Below are 26,198 nucleotides of genomic sequence, written 5' to 3' on the forward strand. Positions count from 1 at the left end.
CCCTCCTCCCCGTTTGTATATTTCCTACCTTGTACACAGGCTCTTCCAGAGCCGCTTCCATTTTCTATACTCGAAACCAAACAGCAATAAAGCAGTAACCAAGGACCCTGGACCCCGCTGCTCTCTTCCGCCCTGTACAAGGACCTGGGTGGGTGGAGGGGCCAGACATGGCTCCCTCATACAAGTGCAGAGAGAGGCTTGGACCTTCTTCCCTCCCCAGCCCCAGAGACAGATGGGCAAAGAGGTCAGGCATGTTCGTAACTAAAAATTTATTAAGGAAACAAAACCAGTGCTGCAAATGGGACAGAAAGGAGAGATGGGTCTCCCACCCACCCAGTCATTGGCCTTCATCCAGGGGAGAGGATCTCAAAGAAGAGACCGGGACCCTGTACCCCAAAGAGCCAGTCTTCTGAGGCCCTTGGGGGACTCATACCCCCAAACCACTGGTGGCTCTCCTGCACAGTACCCCCTCCTCCTGGTATAATCTTGGGCCTCAGGGAGCGTAGCGCTTTGCTCCCATCCTCTAGGAAGCCTGTACAGTCCAGAAGGGGAGCTCTGGGGGATTCCCTCTCTGGTCCCATCAAAATTGACTCCTGGCTCCTCCTCAAAGTCCTGTCTTCCTCCAAGTTCCTTTCATCCCTGTCCCCGGGTTGGGAGAACCCATTCCCAGTAGGAAGCCCCTCAAGGGAGGCTCTGGACACAGGTGCCAGCTAAAGAGGCAACAAAAACCTCAAAGGCCAAAAGGCCCCCGTGTCAAGTTCTTCTAGGGCAAAGCTAGAAACAGTGTACACTCCAGGCTAGGCGATGCCCCTCTCAGGCACTGGCCCACCCTACCCTCAGGCTGGTCTGCAGGAGCCTGGAAGTTTCTCAGAGCACAAGGGGTCTGAGAAAGAGGGTCAGGGCAGGAAAGCTTTATTAGGTTCCTGGCACAGAGAAGGAAGAGGTACCAGAGGAGGTACCAGAGGAGGACGATTCAGATTGGGAACCCCCATGGCAAGGACCTGAGGTGGAGAATTTGAGGGGATTGGGGAGGTAAGAGGGACTAACTAGAAAGGGAAGGAGGCCAAGGAGATGGTTCAGGAGGGAGAGAGGGAGGAGAGAGGAGGGGGGAACTGAGAAGAGTCTGAAGAAATTTCGTGAAATGGGAACTAGAGCAAAAGGAAGGCCAATGAGGGAGAGGAGAAGGCAAAGGCCACCCAGGAAGCAGGAGTCTGAGACCAGATGTCCCTTCCCTCTAGACCCATGACCATCCAAGGGGGAACGAGGGGCAAAGTGTAATGGACCCAGAATGAGAAGGGCAGGAAGAAGAGCAGCAGGATGGATATGTGTTTGGGGTAGGGGGTAGAAAAGGTGGGGCCTAGGGCTGCTATTCGGGACATGGTGTCCAGAAGCCAACTGGGGTCCATCAGGGAATCCAGGCCTCAGACACACCCTGCACATTCTCTTCATGGCATGACCAAAGCCTCTCGGGACACATTCATGAGAAGCACAGCGGTTCTGAAGATCATTTCACCTGCACCTGATGGAAATGCAACCCCCTGCCCTGTCTCCAACTGAGAAAGTGGCCGAGTCCCTGGGCTGAGAAGGCCTTCCGCGAGCCCTTGAACTAGACAGAGGGAGGGAGAAAGGCTGAGACCGTGGGCGGCCTATCTGGCTCACCCACCTGCTGTCACTGCAGCCAGCCACCGCCCTGCTAAATCTTGGCAGCCCAGGAGGGTCCCAGCAGCTTCCGCCCGACCCTCAGGAGGGGCTCTGTGAGGAGCAGCTCCCCCACAGCACGGCCACAGCGTGGGTTGGAAGAGGATGGTTTATTGTCTGGGTGGATTGGTGGCTCAGGCACGTGGGCATCGCCGGTGCTACACTGGGCGCCTGGTGGCCTCTCAGGAATGGTTCCATGACGGGGGTGGGCCCCGGTGCGGCCCCCTCAGCCCACCTGGGCCCACGCGAGGAAGGCCGGGATGTCTCGCACAGGCACGTTCCTCGTCAGTGCCTTCACGCGCAGGTTGCGGTCATCTGTCAAGAGCACCACCTCCCGCAGCAGCCGGATCGGCTCCTCTGTAGACGTAAGAGAGCAGAGGGACTTCACTGAGGGCAGGGGGCAGAGGCACGGGCTGCCTCTCCTCCTTCCGAGGGGAATGTGGCCCGGGAAGGGTCAGCGCCAGCCATTTCTTGGCCCTTCTACAAGTCTTTCCCTCACGCACTCAGCGAGGGTACCCCTCCCCTACTGGCTTAGAGAGGACCGTGCTGGGCCAGGGCTGGCCTTCTGCTTCAGACCCCTGCCTCCAGCCCGGGATGGAGCTGCCTCGTGTCCAGAGACCTGCCCAAGCCACTAAGCCTCCACAGACCCCTCTCCCGGGGCGCTGAACTGAGGGGAGTAGAGGAAGCCCCTTTTCTTCTGCTCCTTCGGACTGCATGGCTGGTCTTGGGCTCACAGGTACTCCTCTCTTCCTGTACATCCTCTCCCTCCGAGGCTAGGAGGTCAATGCTTTAGGTATCAAGAGGTAGAAAGCTCAAGATGGAATCCAAAGTGAATCCAGGCTCCCAGAGGTGAGGAGAGGGGTTAGTTCAAGGGAGCTCTGAGGAGAGGAGGGCAAGGGTCCCTGGCAGGGCCGTGCCAAGGTGGCCCTGAGTGAGAGCCAAATGATTTCCTCTATTACATGAAAGTAAGCGATGTAAATGGTGAGAACCTCTAACAATACAGAAGAGGACAAAGGAAAGGAAAAGCCAAAGCCATCCTCCTAGTTTCTCCCTTCGTGTGTCTCTGTCTTGTTCCCCAGGGCTAGATCTATGCGTGCTTCTGGATTTTTTAATGCACATGTGCAAGTATATATCCTTGTTACATAAGCTTTTTTTCCAACAACATTACAATCATACTAGCCGTATTTACTTTATTCAAATTTTATATATCTTCAAGCTCTTTCTATATCGGCACCAGCAGCCTTTGTTCTTTTTAGATGACCTCTTAGCAAGATGTCTTCCACTGCTTCTCCTAATTCCCTAACCTTTTAATGTACTGGGGAGAATTTAAGCCAGGGCCATGTCCCCACGCAAGTGACATCCCCAGCCCTGGTCAGGCCGCTCAGTGGCAGGCCCACCCCTCAGTCCAGGGCTGGGTATTTCCTGACGGAGGTCCGGCAGACAGTGAGGCACAGGAAATGTCCTGCGGGGCTTACTGACTGCGGGGGGCTGGCGGGGCTGGGCAATTGCAAATGTCCAGGTCTGGACCTGAGCAGTTTCAGGCTTGCCAGCTCCAGGCAGGGAGGCTGAGAACTGGCTGTCAGCCTGGGAGGAGTTTGGGGGAAGAGGGAGGGAGAGGCTCGTGAGGCTGACGCTGGTGGGAGAAGGGGCCAGGCGGAAGGAGAAGGGGTGGGAGGTGAGGGCTGCGGTGGGCAGACGGTGGGCAGATGGGGAGAGGGAGGCCACATGAGCAGAGAGGATGCTCTCAGATGGCTCCATGGCCTGGGCCTGGCCCCTTAGGCGTGGGTGGTGCCGGGCTGTGCTTTCTGAGCTTCCCAGCTGGCTGCTCGACGCAGCCCCGCCACTCCTGTCCTGGGGCTCAGAACAAGAGAGTCCCAGGCCTTAGGATAGTCAACTAAGGCCCGGCATTGCTGGCAGGGGTCTGCAGGGGTTTCTGTGGATACTTTCAGACATTTTTAACAATAAACATCCTCTGTTTTGACACTGGTAACTTCACTTTGTTAGAAACCAGAGACTGTCATCTTGTCAGGCCCCATCCGCCATAATCCACATGATTTTAAAATTCAACATCGTTTACACATAAACATTTAGTGACGGTTTCTCTGTGTATCTGACAAGTTAATCTGCTAAGAATTCACACTGACAAATGGGGTTTGATTACACTAGCCGTTGCTGATGTAATTGTGATAGGGGCGGTCCCCAGGATGGCAATGGGTTCCTGCAGGCTGTTTGGGGTGAAGTGGGGGGGTGGGGAGACTAGTAAGGCCAAAGCCAAAATGTGTCTCTGCTAAGAAAGAAACAGCTCTGAGGCTGGGTGGGGCCGTAGCAGTATCTGAACCATACTTCCCAACAAGGCCTTCTGCAATGCCGCCTACCTCTCCCTCAGAAGGTGCCCCTCTAGGAAGCTGCCTGGGAGCAGAGCCCACGCTCCTCTGTTTGGCTCAGCCAGGGCTCCTTTCTACCACTTCACTGCTCCAGGTCTGTCCCTGAGGGACAGAACGTGCAAGCCAGGTGGCAGGACCCCTCTGAAGAACAGCACTTCTGGGCTCATTCTCAGCCCCTGGTGCAGTGACATGGGTGGCGGGAGCAGTAGGAGAGAAGACCATCTCCTGACCAGCCTGGAAGCCAGGGCGAGGAAACTGAGCAGCAGGGAAGAGAGCTGGGCAACAACCACCAGAAGAAAATGACAAGATGTAGTCACCTATACACAGACAGAAACCAAGCGGTAAGAATGCCCACATCTGTAGATGACATGGAGCGAGGACGTCCTAGGAAGAAATGTCAGACTCCTGGGAGCCGGGAGCAGAAAATACCTGAGCCTTGCTGACTCTGAGGGGCTGTGTAGGAAAACATTCTGGATTGAGGATGAGGTGCTGAAGTACCTGGAAGAGTCCCAGGGTGGGCCTTTGGCTCAAAGATGGGACGACTGGCCACCAAAAAGGCCTTGAAAATTGGGCTGAGGGCTCAGTCCTCAAGCTGTCAACTGCCCCCAAAGTGCCACAGCATATGACACAGAGACAGGAAGAAAAGGCCCACTACTCGCTGGGGAAGGACCTCCACTACCGGCCAGATAGAGGGTAAACATTCAGGGATGAACTGAGAGGCTGAGCATGGCCAAGAAAAGGGAGGTGGGCCCTAGGGACCAGTGGGGACTGCCCTCTCAGAGCTGCAGAGGGCTGGGTTCAGGAGACCATGGCCAGAATAAGCTGTACTGAATCATAAAGACATTCTTGCTGTCAGAAGACTCACGGAGGACCCAAGAAAGGAAACGGATGCATGCCGAGCGGGAAAGCTCACTGCCTAGAGCCTGGCTTTCAGGGCTAGGTCCACCCCTAGTTGGCCCAGGGTCCACCTGGGAGTGGGGGAGCTGTGACAGTGAGGTGGGATTTCCAGAAGGCTGGCCTCAGACTTGCATCCAACTCCCGAGCCCCTTCCTGGGGAAAGGCTGAGGATGGGAAGATGGGAAGGTGGGGGTGGGGGGGTGGGGGGGATGGATGATCCTGAGGCAGAGGCAAAGCTGTACCTTTGTTGGTGGGCATGAAGTCCTTAGCCTTGTCTTTGCAGTAGTGGAGGCAACAGGAGAGGATCAGGTCATCGTTGTTACCCTGGAGGAAGAAAGTGTGAGAAGTGCTGCTGGGCAGGAGGGGGCGCCATTCGGAGGCACAGGTATACTCTTGCGTCTGGGGTCCTGGGGAGGATCACATCCCAGAGTCCCTCCCATACATGTTCTGGTCCTGCTTGGTGGGGTGCGACTGTGACAAGAGTGATCTAGGGTATGAAGAACTGCCCCTCCTGGGCCTGGGTGGTGGCCGCCCCCCCTCAGCTGCCTGGGCCGCCTGAGGTGCCTGAGCTCCTGGAGACCCTGTTCTGAGGCTGCCTATGGGCTCTCCCTTTCTGCCGCAGGTCTTACCAGTTGGCCAGTGATGTCTTCACTGCGGAAGGCGATGGATTCGAGCTCATTGCCACGGCTGGTCAGGGCCCGTAGGCAAGAGTCCCGACTCTCAAATCGCCGCTCGAGGAACTCAATGGACTTCCGGGCCTTTTCCTGCACCACACGGGCATAGCCCCCAGCCCGGTGGTCTGTCTCCTGCCCCTTGGCCAGGCCGTCCAGTTCATTGATCACTGATGAGACACAGTCCCACAAGGTATCATCAGCCTCAGCAACCAGCAATGATGTATGCCTTTACCTTAGGCTCACTTTCCCAGCCAGCCCCTTCCCAGACCACAGACTCCATCTTGCCCCACAGGAGTCTTCCAATGACACTAGAGGAACTTAGGGGGCAAGAAGTGTCCCAGACTTTCCACAGAGCTCTATCTTTCTCCCTCTTCCCCTGGGCCCCACCCTCCTCCTAGAAGGAACCTACAGGGATTTTTCTGGAGCTGCTGTATTCAGAGGAAGAAACCTGGCCCTTCTACTATCACATTCCTCAGTTACAGGATTAAATTGAAAGGGCCTCTCAGGAGAGACAAGGGTAGCCACTAAAGGACAAGAGGCACTTCCCCTCATCAGTCTGGATCCCCAACCACAGCAGTTCACAAGGGGCAAAGTTCTATGTCCCATCCCCTGGTAGAGTGCAGGGAGGTCACCAAGTGGGAAGCAACAGTCACAGCCTTACTTGCAAGGACCCTGGTATCCTTCAAACCATGCCCTTGGCACATCTACTCCTCTGATACTGCACGTGTTTGTGTGTATGTGTGTGTGTGTGTGTGTGTGTGTGTGTGTGTCTGCCTGCCTATGTGTCTGGGACACGGCTTCATTTTCTGGTGAAGATTCTTTCCAAAATTCCAGCCAAAAGCCTGAGGTCAAGTGGGAAATATGCACTCCTTGGGGGCTCCGGGAGAGTTTGGGGTCTGAGGCCTCTCCTCAGTGCAGTGATTCATGGCTCGGGGAGTCGGCATGAGCATGCTGTTCCATGGTGAGCCTGGCACTCACTGTCTGGGTATTCAGAGACGCTTTCTGGAAAGGGCCCATGTGGGAACACACACACACACACACTGGAAAGGGCCCATGTGGGAACACACACACACACACACACACACACACACACACACACACACACTCCATGCTTTCAGCAACCTGAGGCTGCTGCATGTCCACACAATGTATGGTTGAGGCTGGGAAGTAGTGGTGGATGGGTGTATGGTACAGCAAACAGAACATCAAACACGAAAAACTGGTATTCCATCCCAAAATCTCCTTTCCTGCTTCCAAACTAAACAGGCTTCAAAGGGGAAGCTTGTTTGTGCTTCTGCACCAGGCGGGGCTTCTTGATGCTAGGGTCAGGCCTAAGGAGCAGGAGCAGGTTAAAGAGCACAAGAAACAAGCAGGGAAGGCTGTCGGCTTAACCCTTTGTGCTCTGGACACAGAGCGGGAATGCACGGAGGGAGCCTCGCTGAACAGGAGTCTCCTGCAAAGACCCTGAGAGTCGAGGGCCCCACCCCCCCTCCCCCCCCAAGGTGCAAAGAGGCTGGGTTTTTCTGGGGGGGGGGTGCTTTTCCCCCCCCCCGGGGGGGGGGGGGGGGGGGGGGAGGGCGGGGGAGGAATCTATTTATTCTACCTGTGTCCTTTCCTGGGGGTTTGTGCATGTATTTGCTCCCTCCCCACCAGATCTGGCTTTCCCTATTAAACCACAAGCTATCGAGGCCAAGGGCTTGCAGTTCTACCTTTCCCTGGATCCCCCAGGAATAGGGAGGCCGGGCACACAGTAGGGGCACAATAAGTGCTGGGGACCAAGAACCTTGCTAGCCTGGGATGGTGTCTGAGGCCCCTTCCCAGTCTTAGGGAACTCCCTGGACGTCAGCAACCTCTCTCAGTTATACCATTTCCTGACCATTAGCAAAAGCAACCACTTACTCTCTTTCCCCTAAAAATCTCCTGGGGTAGGAAAGCACGGGGACACACTATCCTGGTAGCTACCCTACCCCAGGATGCAGTGAGGGAAGAGGGGAAGCTGGAACAACCTGACAGTCTTGCTGCTCTACTTCTGAAGAACAGAAAGCCTTTCCTTAGGTCCAGAGGCCTGGGTTTAAGAGGTTCTGGCCAGGCCACATGGGGAGGGGGAAGGAAGACAGGGAGGGTGGAGGCGGGACGAGGGCTGCTTCAGTGCCAACATTCTCAGGTGGTGCTAACGTGTTTCCCACAACCCCCCAGGGTTCTATAGCCTCTGCAGGGGCGGATGTTTCCTGCCCTTTGTTTCCACCCTCATCTGGCACTAAGACACTTGGGACTAGGAGGGGAGGCCCAATGGAACATCTTGGCATGGATGTCAGAGGTGGCTTGGCAGGCAGACTGCCAGTCTGGCAGCTTTTCCAGAGGACAAGGATCCCGAACTTGCGCCAAGTGGCTGCTGAGAAGGGGACACTGAAAAGCCAATCACCTCCTAGACCCTCTCTCCCTCCACAGGATAGCCATCAGCTATATTAGCTGTATCAATTATATTAGGAGCCCAGAGCCCAAAGCCCATCCTCAGGCTGACCCACCGCAGAGCTCCAAGAACTAAGACAGTGCCTAGACAGTCCCTTGGAGACAGCCCAGCTGGGCTCTTCTGGCCTGAGGGTGGAAGCAAGCTAGCTGGGTCCTGAGATGCTGACCCTGCACCAGCATCAGTGACCAGACAGTGGTAAGGGCCCAAGTGGCAGGAATCCACAGGCATGAGCCAAGGGCTTGCTCTGGAGGGTTTCCGTCAGCCTGGCCTTAGGGTGACACTGGCCAGAAGAATGCTACCTCGAACCAACAGAATGATCATGAAAAGCTACAAGACAATCAGACCAAAGGCATCTAACCACTTCAAAATCCTCCCAGCCTCCCTGCCAGACCACCCAGCAGCACTGCCGTTATCTGCCAGGGCTGAGTGTTTACCAATAACGGGAACCAGCTTTGCTGTTTTACTGCAAGCTTTATAAGGATAAAAACAAGGGCTGGGCTCATGCAGCCTCGGGTTGCTGGGACACAGGAGTCCATTTGCTCAAGCAGTTTAAGCCATGGATCAGCCATAATAATTCGAACTGCTCTGATTATTAAACAATTTTCCTTGCCCCACACAGACCCTACTTGCCTGCAGATCCTGCCATACACACATAGCAGGGCTCTCTGGCTGCCTGGCCCTGGGGCCGTGGGGCGTGCGTGGGGAGGGGGCCGCAGCACGTGTGCAGGGCTGCTCTGGCCTGACTCACCGATGAGGGGTACCACCAGGATGTACCTCCTGCTCTCCAGCAGCCGTGCCAGACTGGCCAGGTGGTCAATGAAGCCGTTGGTGTCTGGTACAAGGAACAAGGGTCTGATCTCGAGCTCCATCTGCCTCATCTGACTCTGGTCCTCCAGGACAGCCTACAGGGACACAGAACGGTGAGTGAGCCAGAGTGAGTAGGCAAGCGGGTGGATGAGCCAGGGCCCTGACTTCACAGTGTGTCAGCATCCTGCCCCCTGAAACTCTTCCCCCTTCAGAGGGACAGCCAGCCCCTGTCAGACCCGAGGGACCCCCCGACCCAAGGGCTGGGCAAAGTACTGCAATAAAAATCAACATGGACTAAATGGCCTGAGGAATGGGGTGTGACTAAAACCCTGCCTAGGACAGAGAGGACCCTGATGGTATTAAAAATAACAGGTTTCTGAAAGTAAGACCCTGGGATAAAAGTCAACAAGGGAGAGTCAGTTTCCTTGGATATGAAAGTGGTTTTGCACACATTATCTAGACAGCAAAGACAGGGGTACGGCTTAGTGCAAACACTTTATACATGTATCATTTATTTCAGTTTACTTGACTGTGTAGTTAGATTAAAAAAAAAAAAAGGTTACACTCAAAGGCTATACAAAAACAGTGATGCTGACAACGAATTATTAACACCACAGCAGCAGGAGTCCATGAGGTGTGATGGATTTGGACCCAACTCACATGCTTGCAAAGAGCAACACCCAGGCTGATGAGAACCGCCACCACCCACCCTGCAGCAGAGTGTTTCCTAAACGTGAGTCTTCGTGTTCTACTTGTGCTCCTTTGCCACAGTTCTGTACAATCTATACCATCAGTTACTTGATGTTTTTCATTAAATGGACTTTAAGCCAACTCACTTTTTTTGGCTTAGCCACTTCTTAAGCAACGATAACCACGGTATCAAGTTTACTCGTGCAAGCTATCCTTCCATAAAAAAAAAAAAAAAGCAGCCAAAGTGTCTCCTGTGCATCCCTGAAAAAGCATGTGACACAGCCCCAGTGAGTGGTCTGCACACCACACCTTGAAAAGCACGTGGCCGAGGCCCTGTCTGATGGGTGTTCACCTCCTTCAGGGCAGCTCCATGCACATCTGTGAAAGCCCGACTTTCCCAAGTCTGACAGAGCCCTGAGTGCCAGAGGCCCTCTGAGATAGGCTCTGGGCACGTCGGTCACTACAGAACATGGTTGCTGTTGTGCTGCTTCCTCTTGTGGGGACCACAGCCAAGAAGCAGAATGATCTGCTGGCATCTGCCCAGTGTGCTCCCCGTGCACAGGGCAGGAGGAGGGCACCAGCACAAACCTGGCACCCACCTCATAATCTGCCACACACCAACTTGTAAGGACAGAGACACAGGCTCAGGGCAGGGGAGAAGATGTGCGTGCCAACTGAGACGGGTCCCACAGTGCCGGGCTGGCCACTAACAGTCAGTGAGGGAGGCGCTCCGGTTTCGCTGGCAACGACAGTAAAACTGAAAGGGCATACCTCCGAATGCTGGGGGTGGCTTCTCTGTGACCTACTGGGGACCTCTTCCTATGACTAAGTCGCTGCTGCCACTGCCACCACAGCTGGTGGAAGGCACAGGCCACAGGCCCCTGGCAGGCATGAGAAATGCAGCCCAGAGGCCCATTCTGCGCAGTCTTCCTACTGCTCTCACCTCATCAGGGGAAAGTACCCCTGCTGCTGGCCATCTTCCCGGGGGACTCGGTCACAGTCCCTCCCCGTGGGGCTGTCAGCTACAGAATGACACGCATTCCACTCAACTCGGCTTGGGGCATTTTTAAAACAATTTATTTTTTCTTAAGACATAACTGACATATAACCTTGTTCAGCAGCTCGGGCATTCTGTAAGGACGGGGCCTCTGCCCTTTCTCCTCACAGGAGAGCAGCAGCCTTCCTCTTGCTCACTACCCCCGGCCTTGCTGGTCTCTACGCAGCTTTTCCACTGCCAGCAACATTTTTCTTAGTATCATAGGCACCCAAATCTTTGTCTCTCTGCGTGAGAAGGAACACAACAGACTGCGAGAGGGCAGGGGCTCAGGGTCCTAAGCGAGCACTAGATCTCTGCCTCCGCCCCACTGCGACTCTTCACATTTTAGTTTTCCTGCCTCCAGAAATGATAGCCCAGCTCTGGTTTGACTCTAAAGAGGAAATGGCTGCATGAACAAGAATGAGCTCCTCGGACCTTGTACCATCCCACCTTGAGAGAGCTGGCCTTGAAGCCAGGTGGCCAAGGGAGGCTGGGGGCTGACAGCCCGCCTGTGTGTTCTGCAGGCAGGGTGGCGGCGGGGAGAAGCACCTAGGAGCAGGGCACAGGGAAGCTCTAACCGTCTGAGTTCTCTGAGCTATGGCTCAGGGCCAGAAAGGTGAACAAAGGCCACAGCCTCTTAGGGAGGTGGCAGCCTCGTTGGTTCCCCAGGGGTGGGGTGGGGTCAAGCTGTATGAGGGTGGTTGGAGCTGTGCTGCCATCATCCGGTCCCAGGGACGCCCGCAGACAACTTCCCTTAACCTGGCTCTGCCTAGTGAGTCACCACACAACTGCTTCCTGTTCCCCACATGCCCTCATGAGCCTCAGGAGGTTACATGAAGCTGCTCCCCCTTCTCCTGGGGTACCTGTGGGCCTGGGGGGGGGTGTCATACCTGGGTCATGAGACTGGCCCAGTCCCCTTCAAAAGAATGGCAGACCAAGGAGGGATCGGGAGTCCGCAGGCCCTCTTCTGTGGGTGTCTGTGTTTCCGGCCCTCTCTGAGTGGTGCTGTGTGTGTATGTGTGTGTGTGCGCGCGCGCACGCGCGCATTTAGCATTTGCCCTCCCAACTTTTCCAGATTTTACCCGTCAGATTCCTGGCAGCTGTGCACGGCGCCTGTGCCGGCCGTCACGTCCCATTCCGATCTCTGGGTCGCACGGTGAGAGAAGGACACAGGATGCGCAGGGAGTGAAAAAGTGATGTCGGTGGGGAGAGTGCCAAGTCCCTACTCACAGCCATGGGACGCTTGGGGAGACGGGGGAAGCAAGCCACTGCGGAGTTCAGAGGCCGGTAGTGAGATTTATTTTTGTTTGTATGAGTAAAAAGCTGCAGAAGCCTCTGGTGGGGGTAAGGGGGGGCTCCACTGGAATGCTGTGATTCAGACAGACTGGCCCTGGCCTGGAGTCAAGTGTGCTGACCCGGAAGGAGAGTTCCACAGGAACCCTCCTTGCTGCAGCTAAGACTGGGCCACAGTGGTCCTTGGAGAATGAACTGAGAACCCAAAGAAAGCATGGATGCTTTGAATCAGATCAGTGGGAATAAGGACCAAGTTGTCATCAAGTGTGCAAGGAAAAAAGAACTCAATTCTGTTTCGGGAAGGTGCTAAGTAACCAACTTTCTCTGAAGTATGACAGCATCTTTGAGCAAGCCGGTGGGAAACTGGGAAAGAGATAATCCACAATAACATCTAATGAGGAAGCTGACAGGCTTGGGAGAAGGGCTCTTTCACAGGTTAAGTTCCTTCTAGACAGTGGGGATGATCTGAGGATGCTGACCCACTAAAAACTGAGACACCGAGAATTACAAATAAAAGGCAACACAATTAGGGTGCCTGGGTGGCTCAGATGGTTGAGCGTCTGCCTTCAGCTCAGGTCATGATCCCAGGGTCCTGGGATCGAGTCCCGCATCGGGCTCCTGGCTCAGTGGGGAGCGTGCTTCTCCCTCTCCCTCTGCCTCTCCCCCTGCTCATGCTCTCTCTCTCTCTGTATCTCTGTGTCTCAAATGAATAAATAAAATCTTAAAAAAAAAAAAAAAAGGTAACACAATTAGCTCACACAGGAGCTGTGGAACTTGAAGAACCCATATCATGAAGCAGAGCCACATCAAGAGAAGGCCTTCTTAGGTCTTCCTTCTGCTCAGGGCTCCACAGGGAGCGGGGCTGCTTCCTCCTCTCTCTTGGCTGATGGAGTCATTTATCCCTGGGCCTCTCTGGCCACAGCCATGTCTTCACCAGAAATGAGAAGTTCTGTACCACAGCAAACTTCTGTGCTCACTCTGTATGGGAAAGTATCTAGAAAATGCCTGAGCCACATATCATTAATTTCACAGGTGTCACTTTTCTTTCCTCCTGCCCAGCTCCATGGGTCACCTTCTATAGATGCGGGGGGCGGGGGGAGACTTCTGGGGAAACCACTTGTGGGCAAAGTGGGAGATGGGGAGGGGTGACAGAGAGGACTACTGATTTCTGTAGGACTCATGATACTTACTGTTTTTTTTTTCTTTAATGACATAGGTTTATTTTTGTTTTTTTAAATGAAAAATGGAAATGAAATAAAAAAATAGGAAGAGTTGGTGAGATAACCACCAAAAGTGCAGACAGGCAGTTCCTTCTCGAGCCACAGAAAGCAAAGGGAGCAGATGCTGCACGTGCTACAGAGAGCAGGCAGCGCTGTCTGCCGCCCTTGGGATGGCATGGTAGGCCTCTGCATTTAGTAGGGTGGGCGCTCATGGGAAACTTTCTGCTTAGGATCCCTCCTCTGGATTTTCAGTCAGTAACACAGACCTTAATGTATGTATACTGGCTTTCTTTTTAAAAGTTACAATTAGGATGACTTGCTTGCTACTTATCATTTTATGAGGACTGATTTTATTTTTAAACTAGGCTGTAAGGAGAATGGCCTTCTTTCCTTGTAGTTTCTTTGATAATACCTAGCATAGGGTTTGATATATTGTAGGAGCTCAATGAACTCAAATCACAGAATCTCAGAGTTGGAGGGCATTTTCAAGACAATCTGATTGGGACGCCTGGGTGGCTCAGTCGGTTAAGCGTCTGCCTTCAGCTCAGGTCATGATCCCAGGGTCCTGGGATGGAGTCCCACATCGGGGCTCCTTGCTCAGCAGGGAGCCTGCTTCTCCCTCTCCTTCTGCCTTCCGCTCCCCCTGCTTGTGCTCTCTCTCTCTCTGACAAATAAAATCTTAAAAAAAAAAAAAGAGGGCGCCTGGGTGGCTCAGTTGGTTAAGCGACTGCCTTCGGCTCAGGTCATGATCCTGGAGTCCCAGGATAGAGTCCCGCATCAGGCTCCCTGCTCAGCAGGGAGTCTGCTTCTCCCTCTGACCCTCCCCTCTCTCATGCTCTATCTCATTCCCTCTCTCAAATAAATAAATAAAATCTTAAAAAAATAAAAAATAAAAAAAATTTAAAAAAAAAGATAATCTGATTGAATTTTATCTGCTCACTCTTACTGTGAGAATGCCCAAGAAGTGTACCCTTTCCTGATGGAGAGGGAGTGGCAGGGCTAGCATGACACCTCCGAGCTTGCTCTAAGCAGTGCTAGCCTAAGGGTGGTCCAGCCAACAGCCTGACCATTCTGTAGGAGGACAGAACCTTGTGGATGCTGCTGGAGCAAACTGGAGGCCCAGCACCATAGTTTGCAGAGAAGCTGGAATGGGCTCTGGAACCGCAAGAGCAGGGCGGGCGGCTGCCCAGCTCTGCAGGCTGATGTGCTTTCCTGCCCCGGCGTGAACGTGCCCCTGGCCTGGTAGTGCACCGGCTCCCACCCTGCCTCCGACAGCTAGGAGCCAGGGCTGAGTGTCTGCCTTCCGCTAGCTTCCATACAGGTGTGGGGGGCTCTGTGTGTGCCCCATTGTTCCACAGCACCACCCTCCCCCAGCTGGGTGGCAGTGTGAATGGGCTGCAGCTATATTTAGAGTGAAACTCCTGGGGCCACCACAAAGGAGTGACTGCATCTTCAGGAGGGTGGGTGGGCGGGAAGGGGACAGGGGAGCCAAGCTATTTTCAGAACACATGTCACTGCTGGCTACAGAGCAAGACTGTGGCCATAATGCCGAGGGAAACAATAGCTGTGGCCAGAGGAAGAGCCTGTTATGTTTCAGGTGGGATGTTTGCAACTGCTCAGGAAACCCGACCCCGCCCGACAGCAGCACAAATCACAGCAAAGCCTCGTGGAGGCAGAGAGGAGGCGGGGGATTCACAGGGCAAAGATGAGGTGCCAAGAAGCCACGCCTCATGCCTAGAGGCGGATTTTCAGTGACTGCTTTGCCTGAGGGGCCTGATTAGGACTGAGACACCTCTGACCAATTTCCCAGACAAACCAGGTACCCTGCGCTCTGGTCTCTGGACAGCCCCCAAGAATGGCAATGGGAATGAAAAGGACTCGGTCAGAAAGCATCGAGGTGGGCAGAACCGACCTAATACCAAGAGGTGTCTCAGATAACAGGCAAAGCCTGGGCTGAGCCAGAGAGTGTGGCCTCAAAGCCCCAGGTGGGCGGACTTGGCCCCCCAGTACTCAGGGACTTGCCTGGGTGCCGTGGCTCCAGCTGCACAGGCCTGAGAGCTGCCCACACCCCTATTCTGACCTCCATTCGGCCCCACTCACCAGCCTCTGTGCACCGCCGGAAGCAGGGAGGGACAGGGTGCGGACGGAGGCCAGGTCTCGCCTCCCCCAACCCACAGATGAGCTTGGGCCCAGGCGTCTAGGTGGGAGAAGGGAAGTGGGGGCGTGGCCACAGCCCCAGATCTCAGTTGGACTTTATAGTCATCGTGGGGGCCAGGAGGATTTTTTTCAACTCCATCTTCATATCCCCTTCCCCAAACATGTGTGGTTCCTGTTTTGCTGCATCTGTAAAAGGCGCCGGGAGCTGGGGACTTGCCTTACACCTCTCGGTTAACACCCCTGGAGACTGATGGAGTTCAGAGCAGTGTAATTTACAGCCCATCTCTCCAATCTTAATTCACCCGATGCTCCTCTCTTCCTTATTGTATTAGTGTGACCCAGGTACCTGCCAACAATAATGGCCTCTCCAGCTAGGAGCCTCTCCCCCACTCCCAGGACAATTTATACCTTTTCCTTGGGATTTTCCCCCCTTAAATTAAACAAAAAGAGGAAAAATAAGAAAAGGTTAACATGGGTTTGGAGTGCTGCAGCCCCGTGGTTCTGGGCAGGGAGCCAATGGCCTGAGGGCACACACATGTGTGTGCTCTCCCAGAAGGGCCTTCACCGGCCCTGTTTTACAGCCACCTCGGCACAGACTCCAGGGTTCACGCATATGGCCAGACAGATGTGTCTGGCTTACGTTCAAGGCTGGAAAATGAAGAATTATGGAAGTGAAGGGCCCCGGGCATTAAAAGGGGGGGGAAGGAAGGGGGGAATTTTTCCTCTGCTGAGAAATCCTCCTGTGGCTGTGAGGCTGGAGGAAGAAGGCTGACAGGAGGCAGGGCCGCCAGCAGTGGTACATGTGGGGCCTGTTCTTAAAGGGGCCACAGCAACCTCCAGCCCCAGCTGGCCTGAGCAGCCGGCTCTGAAGGAGGTGACAGGGACAACAAGCTTCCCGAGCAGGGGCGGCCGCCGGCACCGGACATCAAGTCTCATACAAGACCTCCTGGTTGCAAGGTACTGCTTGGTGCTGGGGAGGCCAAGCTGAGCACGGTGCTCCCGACAAGGCCATGCCCCCACGGCACTCGCTCCCACGGCACCCTGTACTCCCCTGTGGCAACCACGCACGCTCGCACCTCAAATCGCTGGCTCAGCCATGCACCGTACACTCCGTACACCCTGGCCTGGGGCTTCTTCGGTTCACTCCTGTGTCCCCTGACCACCAGCCTCGCGGATGCTCATCACCACTTATTAAACTGAACTGAAGACACGGTACTTGCTTCTAAGGAGTTCACAGTACCGGCGGGGGAGTGGGGGGGCGGAGGCGGGGAACAAGTCCAGAAATAACTGTAATATGAGACATGATATAAGTATCACAAATGAAGTATAAATCAGTGCCACGGGAACATTGAGCAAAGAGAGATGAATTCCTCCTGAGGGTATCAGGGAAGGCTTCACTGGGGAGAGAAGTTTCATCTGAGGATTTGAAGGAAGAATAGAGTTTCAACAGGTAACAGGAAACGTGGAACAGAAAAAGGGTATCCTGGTTTGAGGGAACAGCATGAACCGAGACCTGAGAGTGGGGAAGGGTAGAGCACGTCAGAGGGCAGTGAGAGGAGAGGACAGTTAGAGTTGCTGTCCAGGTAGAAGGGCCTTACTGTCTGGACAGGCACTGTACACACACTTCCTGAGGTAGGTGCTGTCACCACTTTCATTTTATAGATGAGGAAACAGTTTTAGAGGAGTTAAATAATTTGCCCAATGTCATATAGCTAGTAAGGTTCACTGGGGATAGGAGAAGAGGCTGGAAAAAGACTGGGAACAGATGGGAAAACCTCCAATGCCATGGTAAGGAATTAGACTTTATCAGCGAAGCAAAGACCCTGACGATTTCCGAACAGGGTAGTGGCTCTTCTGGGAAGAGAGTGATAAATGCACTCGAGGTGCACCAGAGGGGCTGAGGTGGACAGGGTCCCGGTGTCATGCGACTCCAGGAGCTGCCATTCACAGACTACCAAGTGAACAGCACCCCTGGCGTTGTGCAGTGCACGGGCCTCGCCCGCTACAATCCAAGGTGGTACGTGGACCAGCACGGCAGTGGTGGCAACGGGAACAAGTGAGAAGGAAATAAATGAGTGAACAGAGAGGGTCTGATAAGAAATCAGACACATGGGGTTAAAAGCCAGCGAGGAATTTTAAAAGGATTCTCTAGTTGCTACTGTCTATTAAGTCACTGAACAAATATTTGCTGAGTGCCAACTCTGCACACTGAGACTAACAGAAAGTAACAGAAAGGAAGGAGGGGACCAAGAAGAGAATGGTGGTGAGGAAGCCTAGGAGGGTGGTGTGGCCAACAGAAAGGGAGAAGACAAGGGCTCACTTGAGCTTCACTGCAGGTGGAGGGCCTGACGCTATAGAGACGCTAACTATGACAGGGATCGAGACCTGATAAAGACAGGTACTTGGGGACTTCTTTTTTTTTTTAAAGATTTTATTTACTTATTTGAGAGAGAGCATAAGCGGGGGGGGGGGGGCAGCAGGCAGAGGGAGAGGGAGAAGCAGACTCCCCACAGAGCAGGGAGCCCGATGCAGGGCTCGATCCCAGGACCCTGGGATCATGACCTGAGCTGAAGGCAGACACTTAATGACTGAGCCACCCAGGCGCCCCTACTTGGGGACTTCTGAAAGAACAGTTTCCATAACTGCTGGGTTGAGGGTCAAGACATGGAGGTGGTGAGTATAGATAGTACTTTGGGAAGACTGATGATGAGGAAGAAAAGAACCATAGGACAGGAAGAAAGACAGCTTGAGGATGAAGTTGCTTTGCAGGCCACAACAGAGGGTTCCGTACAGACCCCAGAAGGGCTGAGGAGGCAGCCACACCATGATGAAGATCCGGCAGAGGTATCACACACTTGATTCCAACTGGCAAGCGGACACGAATGTCTCAAGAACAATGGATCCCAACTGGTATTCATTCCCCTTCCCGGGGTAGAGTTCTGATTGGCGTTCAGACAAATTATCAGACCACAGTGACCATTTAAGGAGCACACACTGTGTGCCATTCATCGTGTTGAGTGCTGTACACACACTGGCTCCCGCAGGCCGTATAGCAATTCCAGGAGGTAGGCGCTATTACCACTTCCATTTTACAGATGGGGAAACAGGCTCTGAGAAGTTAAACAATGTGCCCAAAGTCACAAAGCCAGTAAGTGGTGGAGCCCAGAACAGGATCAGGTCTGTCTGACCACAATGCACTAAGCCCTGCACCAAAGGCAGGGGCGGCTGAAGAGAGGATTGAAAACAAGACATTCCTAAAGAGTCCTGATGCTTCCCCATGCTTACAGTCCTTAAAGGGAGGAGCATGACTGGCTCTTCCCTGTCTGTCCCGAGCCCTAGATAAGAGGAAGTGAGTTTCTAGTGCAAAAGGACAGACTTGGGAGAGCCATTAAAAAAAAAACTTGCTGCAAGGGCAGGTATGGGTCCACAGAGAGCTGATGGTGGAGGAACCTTGTATGGAGATGAAGCAGTTTCTCTCTGGGAGGGTCCACAGTGTCCTGTCCAGAGGGGCTCAGCCATTACACTGGAAATCCAGATAAGCAGACTGTGGCTATGACATTCTCTTCCCTGGTAAGAGGTGTGCCCTACAGAGCATCTATGACCTCTCCAGGAGTATCTGAATAAGGTTTAGGGGAACTTTGAAACCCCTGAAATTGTGAGGAAGATTGTGTATGTGTGGGTGTATATTCACAGATTATCACTGGGGAAGAAGCTTTCATCAGATTCTCTGAGAAGAACCTGCTTCTGCCTCGGAGTCCACGAGGAGGGAGACTCCCGGCACCACAAGGGCTACCAGGATTTGGTGACAGAGAAAGAAAATAGGTAGAACCAGTAAAGGACACTGCAAGACAGTGTCTTCCTGAGAGGGTCCTCTTCATCCCTACTCGCGACTCACACTCCCGTCGTGCACTATACAGCCACCACCCTGATGGGAACCACCCTCCCCAGGCAGGCCCCACCTGGATCTTTTCTTGGCGACGCTGCTGCTCGGCTATCTTCCTGGCCAGAGCCAGCTTCTTGGCACGAAGTTCCCTGATGTCATCCTCACCCCCGCTGCCTTCGGCCTCTGAATCTTCCTCAAAGTCTTCAATCACCACGTCCTCCTCCTTTGGGTGGTGGAGTGGGCCAGGGGAGAGAGGAGACTGTGAGCCCATGGCACCTACCAGACCCCCCCTCCTGTGCTTCCAGCGCTCCCAGTTCCATGCTTTTTTGGATCTCCCTTTCAAAGGGCCCCAAGGTGTACACTTCCCCCAATTCAGGCAGAGAGGGAATAGAGAGAAGCTGCCACCTCTCCTTTCCCCACCAACTACTCCCTTTTGCACTCCAGGCTCTTTCCTCTTGGAGAGTCACAGGTCCACACCAGAAGTCACTCACACACACATATACTTCCATGCTTATACACACACTCACCAAGTCAAGCTTTGAACCTATTTTCATTTTGTATCACCAAGGGGGAAAACAACAAGAGAATGTTAAACCACTCAATTTAAATCTAATTCCTTCTAATGATCTGATAGAAATCAATTCTGGCCAAGAGCTGGGAGTTAGGCGTAGAAGCTCCCCTGCCCCCAGATGGCTTCAGGGAGCAGATGCTGTGGCTCAGCAGACCTTGCCCTGATTTCTTTTTAAGACCACAGCCTGGCGGTGTGGGGGCTACTGAGCCTCATTACAGGAATTCACATGACATGACCTTGCTCAGCTGCCCTCTCGGGGTCTGGGCAGACTAGGAGACGGCTGGCTGGCTAGCTTCAGGAGCCTCCTGCCAGGCTGGTGGAGCTTTCCCCAGGGATGGCCCTCCCCACTTGCAGCCTCACTCTCAGAAGCCCCCACTCCCCGGGTGGTCCCAGGCTCCATTCCTCACTCTCTCACTTCTGACCTTGGTCAGCAGAGAACATGCAGCTGCCCAAGAGCATGTCCTCTGAGGGACAGGATTAGCATGGGTAACAGAGTGATTAGTAGGAGAAGATTCTTGTGCTTCTACCTGGTTGACGATAATGACACTGATTATGACAATAACAGCTACCATTTACTGAATGCTCACTACTGGCCAGATAATTGGGCTAAGTGTTTTTCACATATCAACTCATTTAATACTCACGATGGTCTCTGAAATAGATGCTACTATCATCCCTAATTTATAAATGAACACGCTGAGGTTTAGAGAGTTAAACAATTTGCTCAGGGATAACAGTTAATAAGTGGCAGAGCAGTGAGCCTGATTCCAAAACACGTGCTCTTCGCAATAAGAGTGGGCAAGAAGCACAGGGCTGGGATCTGGACTCTAGACAGCAAGGCCAGACCAGCCCCGAGTGGCTCAGCTTTGCCAGGCTTCCAATAGGCCCAGCTGGGATGTGTTGGGCACAGTCTGCTCTCTCCTCTAACTGTCCATCTCAAGATGATATTCTGATGGATTCTCTTGGCTGGAAGTGGTTGGTAAAGTGTGTGGGTGGGTAGCTGATGCTCTGTCTTGGGAGCAGAATCTAGGGGGGTAGAAAGACAGGTGTTTTGGCAGCATCCCTAGGAATAGGACTCTCTTCTGCTCATGAAGAATGATATCTGAAGAAACAGAATCACCGCCCCCTTCTTCCTCCCCTACCTAGCTTCAGTGACTCAGTCTTGCAGTTTCGGGAGAGACGGGGGTCTCAACATATGGCTGGAACTGTCACTATCCCAGAAGTCTTAGGAGTCTGGGTCGCTGTCTACACTGACTGGGCATGTCACAACCCACAGGCTATGGTGTCACAGGATTCATTTCCAGGGGGCCCAGCACATGAGAAGGAGGAAGACTCTCTTTACACATTTACTTCCTTGTTCGTGGGGTTAACCTGAACTGGAGTGAGTGGGACAGGGTGGTGACCAGCCCATGGGGGAACACTGCCTCTGCCTGCTCTGACCAGGGATACACAGGGTTATCATGGGGCTTGGGGTGAGCTTGACTGAGGTCAAAACGGGGTCAGTGAGGCTTGTCTGAGGTTCACTCAGCTCTCACAGCAAACGAGGAAGTGCAGGGTTATGAAATTACACAGACCAGGGTAAGCAGGGTTTCCCAGGGGCCACTAACATAAAGGAACCCAGGAGGCTCGTGGGAAAAGGAAGAAGTGGGCAGCACGGCGTGGGTCACAACCTTTGTCTGGTCAATAAGCCTTAGGAGAAAAGAGAGCGTGGCACAGCCAAACTCTGGGCCCAAAAAGCTGGTCTGCTCCTCATGAGTGGCGGAGACCTTCCTTGGCTTTTACATTGTTGTGTCCTCGTCTGTGGGCCTTACTTGCCTAACTGGAGTCGGTACTGCAGGCTCCACTGGCCAGAGGACACCTCTCCTAGCGATCCTGGAGAGCTGGCCTTGCTTCCTTTCCGCTGTATGCCTCAGCCTTGAAGTGTGGGTGAGAGAGCTGGCTGAGGTGCTGCCCCACCCATGCTTCCCTGCACAGTGCCCAGGGCTTGGGGGGCACTGCTTTGTCCCGCCTGAAGCCTGGACACCCCGATGGCTTTAGCAAGCCCGCTGCCTCCTCCCGTAATGACAGCTCATTCTTTCCCATTATTCCCTGCCCAGGTTTCATCTGGAGTCTGGAATCATGGGCTCAGCTTTATCCCTGGAACCACCTCTGTCCTGGAAGCTGAGCCCTGTGTCATCAGGGGTGGGGTGGGGTTCTCCAGCTATTCTGATGAAGCCAGTCCAAGGCTCTGCTGCTCTGAAGACTCTGAACCAAAGGTGGCCACTCTATCACTGCCTCCGATCACAAACGACAGCTTCCAGCTGACATCTGGCTTCCCTGGCCTGTTGCTGATTTCATCCCTGCACCCCACCCTGCTCCACCAGGCGCTTGAGACTGCTGTGGGCCAAATGACTGTGCTGGCCTGCCGCTGACCTGGCCTCTGGCTAGAATCACTTCCGTCCCTTCTTGAAGTCCTACGTCCCTTCCCACCTAAGTCTCCTCTGCCTTTAACGCTGTGGGGTAAAAAAGAAGGAGAGCCCACCTCCAGGCCACAGCGAGCTGTGCGCACACACCTGGAGTTACTCAGACACACAGCAGCGCAGTGGCGGTGCTATTAAACGCGTACATGGGCCGACACTGTCACACACTCCCGTTTACTCAGAACCCACAGCCAGCGGGGAAGCCGGCGGCACAGTTCAACTTAAACTGACACACAAACCCAGCACATACAGACCCACGACAACAATCACCCTCAAAAGGACACATACATGCGCAGGAGGGCAACTGTCGGCGGGGTTTAGCCAGGGTGGGCACACAGGCGCGTGCGCACACACACATATACACATGGTCTGGAGTGAAGCAAGGGCTACAGGAACAACCAAGGGCAAACAAACAAGAGGAGAATTCCTTAATCACATCAGGATGTGCAGGAGGGAGGGAGGGAGCGAGGGAGGGAGGGAGAATAGGCCGGGGGAGGGGGTGATTTTCCACACGGGGCCAGCAATGTCAGCTCTTCCTGTACGTGTGCTGGAGGCTGGAGTTCAGGCCTGTGCGGCGCTGAGCTCCACACATCTATAAACTTGATCCTCAGCCTGAACCCTAACACCCCCCCCACTCCCTTTCCTAAGCCTCCCGAGCTGCACATTATTAAACTCTTTCTTTCCCTCCCTTCTCCAATGCAACGTTAAAAAGAAGCATCTGGAACTCGTAGCAGAGTGAGATGGAGACACTGGGGTGGGACTGGCAGGAAGGGGCACCAGCAGAGTGCACTCTTGAGAAGTTGGCTGCTCACGTCCACATCCATACTGCTCTGAGTGGTTATAAATAACCGGGTAGAAGAGGCAGCCATGGGCAGAGCAGGGGTGGGGTGGGGGTGGGGGTGGGGAGCCTTCCCCTCTGCCACAGCGGGCTCTCCCTGCACAGTACCTCATCTTCCAGTTGTTTTCCCTCTTGGCTTCCCATTTCCTTTCCCATGGTGTCTGGGACGGGTGCCACTGACACATATTTTCCACCCTTGAATGCCAGCAGAGGCTCTTCTTGTCCACAAAGGGCTTCCAGAAAATACTTCAGCACTGTGACCCTTTTGCAGTCGGCTGCAATAACCTACAGGGCGAGAGGGAGAGACGAGAAACAGCATTTTCTGAAAGGGAAGATGAAGATGACAGGCATTGTTTGCTGGCAGAGGGGCACATGAGAAGCGTGTCAAAGTTACCGGATAAGGCAGTAGCGTGGACAAGTGGGACTTCGAGGGTGTAGGGGATTGTGAAGGAGGGGCAGGGGCGGGGGTTTGAGGGCTAAGCTCCTCTAGAGGAAGAAAGTCACTATCTCTATTTAGGTCATCCCTGGGGGAGCAGACAACCCCGTGACCAACGACAGGTGCCCTCTAGGCCTTTTGCCTTTCTTCTGCTGAGGGCCTGATATAAAAAAAGAGTAAATTACATTCGTCTAAGTTTAGTATTTAATTGATAGAAGGAAGGGTGGAGCGTAGAACACTGGCTTTCCCAGAACACAGCTTCCTGATACCCTCACTGCCACTCTCCATTCCCCTCCCAGCTCCCCTCTCCAGGCTCCCAAGAGGAGCACTTCCAGCCTGAGTGTAAAATGAATGATGAGGGCTTTCTTGGCTGTTTCATTTCAGCTAGATCACTTTGGGCTTCCCCTGACAGGTTCCTGCCCCACCCAAGAGCTTCTCATGCTCAAGAGATTGGGGTCAGGCAGGAAACTATTGTCAGGAGAAGGGAGGCAAGCAAAGCAGGTAGGGGGTGTTTCACCAAAGCTCTGCTCCTCCAGGGCTTCACGCCATCCTGCTCCCATGTGGCCACATCAGCATGTAAGCCAGCGCTGTCAGAGAAGCTGGGGCTGATTTAGCTGAAATGAAATTCAATATCTTGAGCAATCGTCAAATCTAAGTGTCTCAGATGAAGTTTCCATAGTCACTCTGTCTGGGGTCCTTCTCCTGCTAGACCACACAGGTGTGTCCTCACTTGCAAACCCATCTGTGCTGCTCGCACCCTCTCATGACCTGCTGTTCATCTCTGGCCCCTGGGGCCCTTTCCTCCAAAGGAGAGGAGGAGCCCTGCTTGATCTGGAGCTTGGAGACTGGTGAAGACCATGACCCCTTCATCAGCACTGACTCTAGCCCCTGCAGAGTGCTCCCCATTCCAGAACGTGAAAGCGACCTCGATGTCGATATCACATTGTAAAGTACTAACTTGGAGACTGGCTTTGATTGTTTGCTCATTGTTTCACAGGTGCATATGTCCCTCACCTGGACAATAATCCCACCGGTAGCAAAGGATACATCTTGTACTTGCTTTCCTGTCAAGGGGTGCTGAAGACAAGTGGGGCACGCAGGAGGCTCACAGGGAGGACGGACAGGCATGGGGAGGCTCGGCTGGGTACCACAGGGGCATGAGGCAGGCACGGTCCAAGTCTTCTAGGACACTGGGGAAATGAGCACTACTGTGCCAGCTGGCTAGCCAGGGCAAATGCAACACACACCAGTCAACTGGGACTCCAACTCCGTGACTCTGTCCTCTGCTGTCTCTCTGTGCCAAACCCGCTCTTCTCTCTGGCTGGGAGTGGCCCCTGCTCACCCTCACCAATGGCCCTGGGAGCATTATAGGCCTGAATCTCAGGCTCAGGACCTTGACCACCTCCACCTGACCTAACAGGTGCTCAGCTACCCAGGGAAGGCTTAGGAAGGGACAGCCATCTTGAGTTTGGGGTGTCCAGTCCTGGCCTTGGGCCAGGGCAGGTAACCACAGGTTCCATTGCATGTGTTCAAACATGTCATGAGAAAGGCTAGAAATACAGAAGCAGGGGCTAAAACGCATTAAAGAACAGAGCTGCAATGAGTAACGGCCCGGCAAGCAGCACGCACAGTGGCCTCCCTGCATCCCCAGCCTCTCACTTGCAGAGGAAACTTCTGCATTTCCACAAGACTGCCAGTTTCCTCTCTGTGGTCTAATTTTAACCACCTTGTCGTTACAGTGTGTGTCAGCCACCTGACCCCACTATGACCTCTGACCTTATGCCCCAGCTACTGCTTGCACGATGGAGAATTATGTAATGGGTCCAGGACTTTCCTTTTCAGTGTGAGGCTGTTACCACTGAATGGAGAGGAGGTGGGGGTAGAGGGGTGAGAGGAAGACAGAGAAAAAGCTTGCCATGGTCCTTGGCATCACCTGGATGGTGAGAAGAATGCAGGAACTCCTGCCAAGTGTGCAGCAGAAATTTGCCCAGAAGAGGAGAGTGTGTCCATGGCTGTGTGTGCCCACTGACGGGCAGTGAGGAGAGTTCCTGCTGTTCTAGCATGCACTGGGTGGCATGCTCAGAGGCTCAGGAAGAGAATGTGATTCCTGGCCAAGAGGGAGAAAGGGCACATGCGTGGACATGGGACTCCTGGAGATGGGGATTTCCAGGGCACAGCGGGACCCAGGGACGCAGACATCCTGAGCCTGCCTGCAGCACATCCTTCGGGGATCAGTGGGGATTGTCATTCACATGGACACAAAAGCAAAATGGAGTGCCCCCCACCTTCGATTGTCACCCAAATGTTTAGAAGGAACATGGTTTCCTTGGGGATCTTGTCTGCTATGGCCATTAGTTTCTTCCCAGGGCAAGGGCACTCCTGGCTGATTCTCAAAGGGTTTTGATCCTGTGGGGTCTCTGAGTTACCACTAAGAAGTGTGGAGAGAATTCCATGCGTTTGCAGAGGGAAAAGCCACCTAGCCTTTTGGAATTGTGAACTCTTTCCCCTGCAATCCAACTAGTAGGGAGGACAGCCAAGGTTGTGCGGGCTCCTTAGGTTTCCAAAGGGCACTGTGAGTGAGAATGGGCCTCTAGTTATTTAGTGGATGGGGGAACTGAGGCACAAAAGTCTAGGGCTTGCCCAGGGGCTTAGCCTCTGTCTCTAGCCCGCTGGTCTATCTGCTAA

At 53.8% G+C, this 26,198-nt stretch overlaps 1 protein-coding gene across 3 annotated transcripts in view; it reads right to left on the bottom strand.

The window, feature by feature from the left end:
• Window positions 1-248: 248 nt before the first annotated feature.
• SMG6 (SMG6 nonsense mediated mRNA decay factor) overlaps window positions 249-26,198 on the bottom strand; it is a 230,580-nt gene continuing 204,630 nt past the window's right edge. For all 3 annotated transcript variants that reach the window (XM_032429307.1, XM_032429306.1, XM_032429308.1), the window contains 6 exons: window positions 23,186-23,362; window positions 19,286-19,432; window positions 8,872-9,025; window positions 5,609-5,820; window positions 5,222-5,303; window positions 249-2,055 (listed from right to left, as the gene is read on the bottom strand). In XM_032429307.1, the coding sequence (XP_032285198.1) occupies window positions 1,925-2,055; window positions 5,222-5,303; window positions 5,609-5,820; window positions 8,872-9,025; window positions 19,286-19,432; window positions 23,186-23,362 (903 nt within the window). In that variant the 3' untranslated portion in view covers window positions 249-1,924. The remainder of the gene's footprint in view (window positions 2,056-5,221; window positions 5,304-5,608; window positions 5,821-8,871; window positions 9,026-19,285; window positions 19,433-23,185; window positions 23,363-26,198) is intronic.

This window comes from Phoca vitulina, unplaced genomic scaffold, assembly GCF_004348235.1.
Source record: "Phoca vitulina isolate PV1807 unplaced genomic scaffold, GSC_HSeal_1.0 scaffold40, whole genome shotgun sequence".
NCBI classification, from domain to species: Eukaryota; Metazoa; Chordata; class Mammalia; order Carnivora; family Phocidae; genus Phoca; species Phoca vitulina.